The sequence below is a fragment of the Lactuca saligna genome, chromosome 5 (assembly GCF_052625555.1).
Source record: "Lactuca saligna cultivar CGN05327 chromosome 5, ASM5262555v1, whole genome shotgun sequence".
NCBI lineage: Eukaryota > Viridiplantae > Streptophyta > Magnoliopsida > Asterales > Asteraceae > Lactuca > Lactuca saligna.
Window position 1 is genome coordinate 224,236,386 of NC_136421.1, and position 11,728 is coordinate 224,248,113.

The 11,728-nt window shown below is 36.7% G+C and overlaps 1 protein-coding gene across 1 annotated transcript; it reads right to left on the reverse strand.

The window, feature by feature from the left end:
* Window positions 1-2,608: 2,608 nt before the first annotated feature.
* On the reverse strand, window positions 2,609-11,435 carry LOC145046310 (uncharacterized). The gene is made up of 2 exons (XM_078994596.1): window positions 11,156-11,435; window positions 2,609-3,048 (listed from the first exon to the last, which is right to left on the reverse strand). Exons 1-2 carry the CDS (start codon window positions 11,433-11,435, stop codon window positions 2,609-2,611), a joined length of 720 nt encoding a protein of 239 aa, XP_078850722.1.
* Between the last annotated feature and the right edge of the window lie 293 nt (window positions 11,436-11,728).

Consider the following 11,728-nt stretch of genomic DNA (forward strand, 5'->3'; position numbering starts at 1 on the left):
TATCACTCGTCCTCTGTGCATGAGGACCACCCCCAACCCTATGTTGGATGCATAATAGAATACCACAAAATCCTCAATTCCCTCGGGGAGTGTCAAAACTATGCCTCGCACAAACACTATCGAAGGGTCTCAAACGCCCTCTATTGCTCAGACGAGTGAGGGGTACTGCAATCTTAGAGAAGTCTCGAATGAATCTCCGGTAGTACCCTGCTAACCCCAGAAAACTCCTGATATCCGAAGGGGACCTCAGAACCTCCCACTGCATAATTTCCTTGATTTTGGCCGGATCGACCAAAATCCCATCCTGGTTAACAAGATGTCCAAGGAAATGGACCTCTCGTAACCAAAACTCACACTTCGAGAACTTGGCATACAACCGTTCTCATCTCAGAACTTCCAACAACTCCTTGGGGTGCTCCTTGTGCTGCTCTCTGGTCTTCAAATACACCAAGATATCATCTATAAACACTATGACTGAGTGATCAAGCATTGGTTTGCAGACCCGATTCATCAGATCCATGAACACTATCAGCGCGTTGGTGAGCCCAAACGGCATCACCACGAACTCATAATGACCATAACGAGTTCGAAACGCGGTCTTCTCCACATCCTTAGCTCTAACCCAAACCTCATGATAAAATATCTATTAAAGAGTTTATGTGAGAGATATTTTCTATTGGATGGAATATGTGTTAAGAACATATCTGATATTATATTATGATTGAGGACTTGCAAAATAAACCTAAATTATTTAAGATAAATATCAGGTAGTGCCTCCTTAAGAGTACGAGTGAGATATACACGGAGGGTACGTAGAACTCTAAAATTTGTCTTTGATCCGTGAGAATGGATTAGACATAGTCATTCGTCCTTAGCCCAAGAGTATGAATTGGGCCTAGTCATTTGTTAATAATTCGAGAGCATGGATTATACATAGTCATCCATCCCTAGTCCTAGAGTATGGAGTGAGCATAGTCATTTGTCAATAATCTGAGAGCATGGATTAGACATAACCGTTCGTCCCTAGTCCGGGAGTATGGAATGGGCATAGTTATTTGTAATTGATCCGAGAGCATGGATTAGACATAGTTGTTCATACCTGATCCGAGAGTATGGATTAGGTAAAGTCGTTGTGAGGATCGACGGGGTGGGGTAAATTGCTTATATGAGGTGGAATTGTATCTTGCGAGCTCTAATATATATATATATATATATATATATATATATATATATATATATATATATATATATATATATATATATAACATTGTGGGATTAAAATCCTTATGTATCCACCAGGTTTCCCAACATGACCCACTCAGTTTATTGAATCATAGATAGTGATATTAAAATACATTATGTTGAGAGATTCAATGAGTATTTGTTGGGCTTATTGTGTTGCGTCATGGGCTCGTTCCTTAGCCCAGTTTTGGTTTCCGGTTTGGGCCTGTCCAACCGTGCATTATTTTAATCTAGGGTTTTAGTATTTAAGGAGCATGCATGCATTCTTAGTGGGTAACGCTTTTATTATTTTTCTCTAATCAGTATTGTTAACCCTAGCTCGCCTCTACAGCGGAAGTTCTTCATCGAGCTCTGCTGATGCGTGACTGTATTTGAATCATAAGCCTTACATTGATTCTATTCTGTGCTCATAATCATATTGTGTTTGAATTTTTTGTTCTTCATTATTATACCTGTGAAAGATCTAAACGATCTGAGATTAATTCTCATCAATTGGTATCAGAGCAGCAGGCTGTGTAATTCACACACATCTATTCTGTTGAAGAAGTTATTAGGGTTTTTCCACATTGATTGATATTAATTGAGCCATCATTCCATGTTGGCGATCTCATTAATTGTCGATCTTACTCTAACGATAAATTACAAGTCCGATGTTAAACAGGTTATTGATCAAACATCATCACAATGTCCATGGATGATTCGCAAACCAACCCAATCAACATCCCCAACAGTATTGGTTCAACGACAAGGATTCTAATCTTATACACTCAAGATTATGAGGTTTGGACCCACGACTTCAAAGATTATGTGATTGGCTCAGAAGATAATGGGTACTTGATCTGGGAAGCAATTACAGTTGGCCCATTCGCTCACTCAAGCACCTCAAAGATTGTCAAAACTCAAAAGGAGTACAATCAGCTTGTGAATGATGTGAAAGACATTCTGATGCAACGCAAAAAACAACACAAAGATAAACAAGAATGAACCTGTTGATTCTAAAAGAATAGCCAGGACAATCTCTTCAAAACCACGTTGATAATACCGTGGGATTGGCTTCAAATCTGGATTAACACACAAAATTTGGGAGAAAATCGAAAGTTCATAAAATTGATGATCGACCATCCAAATTACATCAAAAACAGTTAAATAAGAAGCAGAAATTAAAATGAAACCCTAAAAGTCCATGGGCCAAATACAAACCCAAAAATTAAGGAAAAATAACAAAATTGTTCATAACTCCATTTAGAAAGCGATTTATGGACTCAAAAATGGGTAAGTCCCCTTCGGGAACTTATCTAGATGTGCTCCTTGCTCCAAGCTTCGATTTGACTGGTCGTAGGCCCGAAACGCAGATTCGTAGCCAAAGTTATGGCCATTTCTGTGAAGCCCCTTTAGTCACACGATCGTGGGCCTTTAGGAACGCAAGGGACCGATCCTCCACACTAGGGCCCGCATCATCCCCTCCTGGGTAGACAAAATTCGACCTCGAATGTGCACCATGGTCATCATTAGAAGAATCCCCATAATAAGGAAGCAAATGCTTTACATTGAAAACATCGGAACAACGAATGTGACTTGGCAACTGTAGACGGTAAGCATTGGAATTAATCTTCTCCACAATCTCCACCGGTCCAATCTTCTTAGCTGACAGCTTGTTGTACTCACCAACCGAAAAACGATCTTTAGTCAAAACAGCCCAAACAAAGTCACCTACTTCAAAATCAACTTGTCTGCGTTTTTTATCTGCATCTTGCTTGTACTTGGAGTTAGCTCGGACCAAGTTGTCATGAACAGCCTTATGAACATCTGTTGGATTAATGTCTAAGTCCATAACTATAATTGGTAAGACTTGACCCGACCCGGCATGGTCCATTTGGGTTGCATGGCATCATGCACTTGGATAGACTAAAATGAGAGAAATAACACTTAAGGTTTGTTAATATATTATAAGTTCTAATATATTAATAAGGTTATTTAATTAGTATTGATCAAGAATTAATTTGGAATTAATTAAGTGATCAAAAGGAGACTAATTAAATATATGGGTTGATTGTGTAAATCATTCATTCTTATATATGTGGGCTTGTGATCCACGATTCCTTATGTTGGACTAAGTCCATGGGGTGACCCATGGATACTCCATGGAGGTTAAAATCCATGGAGCATAAGGAATGGGTAAAGTCATGAGTTACATGGTGTAACCCTAATAGCCACCATATAAAAGAAACCCATGGCTCAAGAAATCGTGACTATGTGTGTGTATGAGGGCTAGACGATTTCATGAAGTGTTCTAATTTCTCTCTAAGTTATTCCAAGTGCTTATGGTGTTGTGTGAACCATTTGAGGTGTCACACTTGGGGCACTAGGCACTCAAGCTTCATGAAGACAAGCACTATCAAAGAGGTATGTATTCTATCTTGTTATATCCATTATTTTGTATGCTAGATTAGGATAATACCTTGGATGTTCATATTTGCATGTATAATAGAGAAAACATAGATCCAAGGTATTTAGGGTTGCATGTACACTTAGGAGTGTTAGAATGCTCATAACCCAACAGTGGTATCAGAGCCTAGGCTTGTTTTCTTGTTATACTTGCAATAGAAGCTGAAAAATCGAGTTTTGATGCTGTCAGCCCAGCTGACTCGCCGAGTCCATGAAGGGACTCGACGAGTCCAAGGCAAAATGCATCCAACTCGCCGAGTTGTGTTCATGCACTCGACGAGTTGGACCCCAGACAGCATATCTTCGAGGTTTTTGGCTAGAAATGGACTAGGAACATTACCCTAAGTTGTTTTGAACTTATAAACTTGTTTTTAATGTGGTAATGTTCATGCTAATCCATTTTCAAAGATAATTATCAATAGATTCATGTTTTGTATTAGTTTAAAGGTTAGACTAATTACATGAAAAAGTTTGATTTGAATTATCTTGTTCTTATGAGTTGCTTAGATTAATAGAAAAGTTGAGTGAAAAAGTTGTTTTCAATCCAAATTAATCTAAGAGTTGATTCTAAAATGTGTTTTTGTAACTTGTCCTCAAGTTATATGAAAAGTCACATTTAAGTTTCATAAAAACTCATAAAAGTTGGCAATGGTTACAAAAGATGAAGAGTCTTGTCCTTAAGTTATGGAGGTTCAAGAGTCACTTCATTAATAAATAAATAAATAAAATATGTAACCTTAATTAATTCCATAAGTTATAAAATAAAGAAAAGATTAATTCTTTATTAGTTTAAAGTCTTCCATAATTTGTCCACAAGTTATGGAACTTGAAGAGTTTTTGGATTAAAACTACCTTAAATACATAAGTTATGGAATTAATTAGTTTTTAATAGTTTCAAAACTTGCCCTCAAGTTTTGGAATTTGTAAAGTTTTCTCTTATGAATACTTTAATTCCAAGTTAGCCCTTAGAATTTTAAAAGTTAAAATTCAACCCTTATACTTTATAATATTATAAGTTAATAATATATATATATATATATATATATATATATATGTATAAGAGTAAAGTCGGTCTTTCCGCTAGTACGCCTCATTCACGAAGCCGGTCTATAAGGTGGGTATAAGGTTGTTGCCTATAAAATGGCAACTTAATGGGTGTCCACTATCACCCACCGCTTGCTTGACTGGTGGAGGGTCGTTAGCCGAACGGGTTTGACATGACTTTAATTCTCCCTTCATTAAAAGTATTAATGATAAATACTAAGTAACTAAACTCTAAATAATACCCAATCTTAGTTACTTAGGAAAATGTGAAGAAGGTGCTAATCCATGAAATTACACTTTGCACTTTGTTTAAGTCGGTTAGTGGAGCGTGTGTGGTTAACCGGCACACTAACTCGTATTTAACAAGGTAGGCAAAGGGTAACTTAATGTTTATCATAGTATCGATGGAGCGTGTGTGGTTAACCGGCACATCGATTGAGGGGTAAACACTTAAGGGTACCAAGTAATTTGCATGGTTACTTCACACCTTGTTTTGTGATCCTCGGCATCCCAGTCACAAAACCTGAAGGGCACACTCGAGATTGAAACATGCCATTGAACAGTTCAATGAATCTCAAAAGATCTAGGAGTTTCAAAACCAATTAAAACCTAATAATATATTTCGTTTATCTTGGTGGAAATTGGTGAATCGTCATTCACCTACCTTCAAATTGTTTTATAGCTTGGATTACGGCATACCTCTTCTAAGTTATAAAATAATTTGTTGGGTCCTAGCCTTAATATTTCATATTGGGTGTCATATTAAGGACTTTAAGATCAACTATCTTGAATATCTCCCAAAAGATGTCTGGTTTAGACATTTATGATCTTCCCAAATCTCTTGAAACAAGCATTCCTAATGAAGATGATGTCCCATGGAAATCATACTTCTTTCTCCTCCTCCAATTATTCTCCCTACCCCACAAGTTCTTAAAAAAATTTTAAGGTCACTCGAAACCTATTGGCAAGACAAGGTCTAGGTGTGATCACATCTTGGAGATGTAGTCACATATTGACAAGCCGGGAGAGTTGGGTGTCAATGTCTTGAGAAAGTTGGTGGTTCAATCACTTTCTAAGTCACATAGTGAGTTCCTTTGGGACACCTATGAAATAGACTATGACAAGACCCTTAATGATCTTATCTATTGTTAAGATCAACTTCCTGAAACTTTATGGACATTGACAATGGTGACACTGGAAATACAGAAAAAGCATTCTCTTCCCAATGGAAAGGGATCGGCCATAGTCAACTCGGTTGAACAAATGGTAAAGAGAAAAGCTAAGTCTGTGATAGTCCCGTGTACCATTATCAATGGGTCCATATGTTTATATTGCCAAAGTAAGGGTCATTATTTGCGAAGCTGCCAAATTTACCTAAGGGTGTTAAAGTCAATAAGGTTGACTCTACTTCAGGTAAAGTCCACTACTCTAACTCTGTTAAGTTTCTATTCTGAGATTCTTGATGCATGATGTGACTGGGTCACATGGTAATGTTTTAAGAATCAAAGAAAAGTAAAGGAACTTAAAGAAAGAATATGCTGAATCTGATCGCATAGATGGATTTCTATCGCGTAGTTTGAAAAATCGGATTCTTGAGCTACTTCTTAGGAGTTATGAGATATTGCTTAGGAATAGATAACAACAAGTTTTCATATGGATTGTAAGGATAAGTTTTTCCGCATGGTTTTAAAATAAAAGGAAAAAAATTTTGATTTTATTTATTTTAAAATATCCTTACAATGGCATTTGAGGAAAAATTGTTGCTTATATGATTCCATTAATAGCAAGAGTGGAAATATGAAATTGATTCTTTCATTTGTGGTAATGTCTAAATTTACCAAACAAGGAAAGATTCTCATCATCCAAAGTCTCAATTGGACCGGGACTTGGAATCATGCAAGTTGTATAGCATGATGAATGAGAACTTTTCAAGTATTGGAAAAATTAAGACTAATTACTTATTCACATGGATGTGTGAGTCAAGTAATGGACTAAGGGATCGAGTACATAGTCATGTGCACTGATTAAGTCCACCACAAAAAATATAAGACTATTCATCATAGTTTACTAAAGCTCAGTAAATATGATTATACTTACAAGCTTAAGTGTAACTCTGAGACATTGGAAAAGGTTTCAATGCATAGCAGAGCGGATAAGAAGAATCAAATTAGGCAGAAGGATAAAAGTTTCTCAAATCTGAAAAGATGGGAGAGTACTTTAGTATCAGTTTTGTGATCATCTTAATGATTAAGAAACCATATCAAAATTAGTTCTCTAAGGAAGTCTTAGTGCATTCTTATGACTAAGAAGAAGGGATCTTGAATTGTTGAAATGGTTAAATCAAGAAGATGAGTCATACTTCGTTCCAATACAAGTCTTAGAGTCATACTCCAAGATTGTAATTTGAGTGACATGTCTTAAAGAACGTTTAAAACACTTGACAAATGTAAGAGTAAAAGTTTTCTACTCTTGTACATTTGAAATTGGTAAGTTGTGATGTTTTGGATAAAACAAAGACCAACTTAGGCCAATTGTGTGAAGTGTTTGTCTTGATTAGAATCCACACTATCTCTTGAATGTTTGACAAGGAAGTCTTATATGTCAAGAGGACAGTGGGAGTCTTAAAGATCTTGAAAGTCTCAAGAACTAATCAAGAATGAAAACTGAAGTTCTTCACTAGCACATGACTTAAGGTTTATAACCTATCGTGTTGACATATTCTGTGCCCATTCTAGTTAAAGTTGGCTTCGCATATGAGTTCTTAGAGTTCTCAATGTGTTGCACAACAACTTGGAAGCAATGGTAGGCCCTTGTGCTGCCAGGTGCCAAGAAGTTAAGATTGAGTTCAATCCATATGGTTTTGGATTTGTCATTATCCTTGTCTTGTGATTATGGTTTTGACAAATTCATATGGGTAGGAACTCATACACCAATAAATCTAAGTGTCATAAGGTTTCTCTCTGATTCATGAAAATGATGGTGAGGAAACACTTCCACTAAGTAGATTTTAGCTAGATAGCAATTGTGATATTTGCATTCTCAAAGTCGTTAGTGGAGCGTGTGTGGTTTACCGGCACACTAACTTGGACTTGTGAGAAATGGCAAAGGTCAAAACAATCAAGACTATGATTACGGCATCCCTTTTTCATAGTTCTTAAAATTGTTTTGACACACCCATGAGCTATCTAAGGGAAGGTGTATGTTTTTGATAAAGTTTTATCAAAACAATCTAGTATCAGAAATCTGAACTTTGGTAAGAAAGTCAATAAAGTATTGATTTCTAGAAGTCCAGTGATTTCTGAGTACATGTCAAAGCTAGTGGGAGCATAAGTGTTATGCTAATAATCATCATGTTAGTGGGAGCACGATAATTACGATAAGTATTGCAAGCTAGCAATGTTAATTATAGAAAACAAAAGGTTTCAATTGGGAAAAAGTTGTTTTGCTATAATTAAGGGAGAGGAAATTATACTTCATCTCAAATCTATAAGATTAGATCGTGAGGTTTTAATCATTTAGTCAAGGATATATATGAATTTCATGTTGGAATGGCTCAACATAAGGAAATTATGTATATGGGTCCATTATTTGCGTTCTTAAATTCGATTATGATTACGGCATCCCTTTTCATAATCTGAATTATGAGAACTTAGCAAATTGAAATGGAAATGTTATAGCAAAAGACTGGTTTAGTCTTTATGTGAGACATCATGAATCGTGTCCCATATGCTTCGGATATAGGATCGATTACATGTGCTATATTCATCCTTTCTAAAAATTTTCCAAATGCCTAGGGCATTACGAAGGGAAAAGGTTTAGAACTGGATATGACTAAAAGGATTAAACAATTGTCGAGGACAATCTAAGGTTTACCAAAGATTGGTTTCTCAAGGACAATTGGAAGTATAGTGATAATTCTGGAAGGACCATATTGACATAATTTGTAAGGAGACAACTCTTGTTCAGAAGTGATAGTCGAAATGGAATCTGGAAATGTTTGAAAGTTAGAATTTTCAATCTATGTAAGATTAAGGAAACTTAATGCAAGAAGGATGGTTCCAAGGACTTGATCTCCTTTGGAATGCTCTGTAATGATTGTTGTTAAGTCTTTCTGACTTTGTGCATAATCATTACAAGAGGATCGATGCATATAAGTTTAGAATCTAACAGATTTCAATAAATGACATGAATTTGGAATTCTTGCATTTGCAGTAAGGATTTGGGAGTGTGAAAAGAGAATCATTGAAGCTATGTTCAATTGATCTAGTTCACAAAGTAAAGATCATAGACAAACATAGTATGCATACTTGGTGTATGGCATGACTAGTGTTTATAAAACATAGTGTACATGCTTGGAGCATTGGACAACTATTGTTTTAAATTCAAGAATAAAAGTTGATAGCTGAAACAGTATACAATGAATAATGTGTAATCATATGGTGATAAATAAAAGGTGTTTTATTTATATTCATAAGTTCTGAGACCATATTGGATTCAATTATTATTGTGTTTCACTTTGCATGTTTTGACTTCCCGAATAAACTAGGTTATTCTTCCGGAATGACTAAGTTATTCAAACCATCCACAGTCGGTCATATGTTGGAAGTAGATATGAATTAAGACTGTCATGGGTTGGCTTGTAGAGGTCTAATATGTTGGACAAAGGGCTACAACACTCATGAGTGCTCATAAGTTCTGAGTATTGGATTCAACCCGCGCTCATTGGAATCACTTCATGGATTTTATCACGAGTGATCATGAGACGATAATATCTTATATTCTTCAAACCTAGAGATATGAGTTGTTACTATGAGTTGATAGTACATTGATTACACGAAACGCATTGGTAACTCGATGTTATAAAACGTGTCTTTGTGTATGATTCAACAAGTAGTAGAACAAGCCATATGAGTCGAAGTTTATCCATTCCTTTTACCTTCGGGATAAAAGCGATATCTGTGGGCCCCTCGATGATTTGATGATGACAAATGGAAGTGCTCGGCCGGGCCAGGACTGATTTGATTTGTTCAATTAGTCAGTCGTCATAAATCGGAAATCGGGAAACAACAAATGGACAGAGAGAATGATTATAATCCATGTCTCAGTCCATATGATATCTAGAATGGAGGAATATATGATCCCTTATCTAATGGACAAGTCATTGACAAAGATCAGAGTTCATCTACAAGGTCAGAGTTCGACAGAAGCTTTTGAGAGCTACGATTGCCAGTTGGTTCCTGAAGTCATACGCAAAAATAGTTTTAGACTTATCCAAGTGGGAGACTGTTGGATTAATGTCTAAGTCCATAACTATAATTGGTAAGACTTGACCCGACCCGGCATGGTCCATTTGGGTTGCATGGCATCATGCACTTGGATAGACTAAAATGAGAGAAATAACACTTAAGGTTTGTTAATATATTATAAGTTCTAATATATTAATAAGGTTATTTAATTAGTATTGATCAAGAATTAATTTGGAATTAATTAAGTGATCAAAAGGAGACTAATTAAATATATGGGTTGATTGTGTAAATCATTCATTCTTATATATGTGGGCTTGTGATCCAAGATTCCTTATGTTGGACTAAGTCCATGGGGTGACCCATGGATACTCCATGGAGGTTAAAATCCATGGAGCATAAGGAATGGGTAAAGTCATGAGTTACATGGTGTAACCCTAATAGCCACCATATAAAAGAAACCCATGGCTCAAGAAATCGTGACTATGTGTGTGTATGAGGGCTAGACGATTTCATGAAGTGTTCTAATTTCTCTCTAAGTTATTCCAAGTGCTTATGGTGTTGTGTGAACCATTTGAGGTGTCACACTTGGGGCACTAGGCACTCAAGCTTCATGAAGACAAGCACTATCAAAGAGGTATGTATTCTATCTTGTTATATCCATTATTTTGTATGCTAGATTAGGATAATACCTTGGATGTTCATATTTGCATGTATAATAGAGAAAACATAGATCCAAGGTATTTAGGGTTGCATGTACACTTAGGAGTGTTAGAATGCTCATAACCCAACAACATCATGCAGTCCTCCAACAAAATCCTGCACTTTCTTTGGAACAACCCTAGAAACAAGCAGTGACATCAAATCAAGTGGTCCCCGTGGCTGAACAGAATAGACCACCTGGAATGGACTATATCCAGTACTTCGGTTGATAGCATGATTATGATCAAACTCAGCTTGACAAAGCTTTTGATCCCAGGTCTTCACATGATCACCCACTAAACACCGTAAAATATTACCAAGGGATCGATTGACAACCTCTGTTTGGCCATCCGTTTGAGGATGATATGCACTACTAAAATTGAGCTGAGTGTTCACCATTTTCCATAGGCTACGCTAAAAATGACTCAAAAACCTAGTGTCTCGATCTGAAACAATAGAAGACGGCAATCCATGCAAACGGTAGACGTCTCGAAAGAACAACTGGGCAACATTAACTGCATCCGTCGTCTTTTTGCAAGGAATAAAGTGCACCATCTTAGAAAAACGATTAACAACCACAAATATTGAATCATTTCCCCGTTGAGTACGTGGTAAACCCAACACAAAATCTATGTTGATGTCTACCCAAGGTTGTGATGGAACAGGCAAAGGCATATAAAGTCCTGCATTGGTAGATGTGCCCTTTGACACCTGACAAATTCGACATCGTTTAACACATCTATCCACCTCCTTGCGCATTGTAGGCCAAAAATAAGATGATTGTACCAACTGTAAAGTGCGATCTCGGCCGACATGCCCTTCACCATGCAGCTCCCTAATTATTTGAAGGCGGAGACTAGAATCAGGGATGCACACCTTCATGCAGTAGAAAATCAGACATCTGTCCAGATTGTATACCCTGCAGAACAACAGAAAAATAAGGATCGACCGTTAGCTGCTCCATGAGGACATCCATCCCCGGCACACCAACCCTCATGGAAACTAGCAAATTACTCCTTTGACTTAATGCATCAGCCACCCAATTTGACATC

What these genes read in the sequence shown, in the direction of transcription:
- LOC145046310 (XM_078994596.1), bottom strand. Translation starts at nt 11,435, where the DNA reads ATGCGCAAGGAGGTGGATAGATGTGTTAAACGATGTCGAATTTGTCAG. An exon ending in GTTCTTTCGAGACGTCTACC is followed by an intron (nt 3,049 to 11,155) that starts GTTTGCATGGAT and finishes TTAATCCAACAG; the next exon opens with ATGTTCATAAGGCTGTTCAT.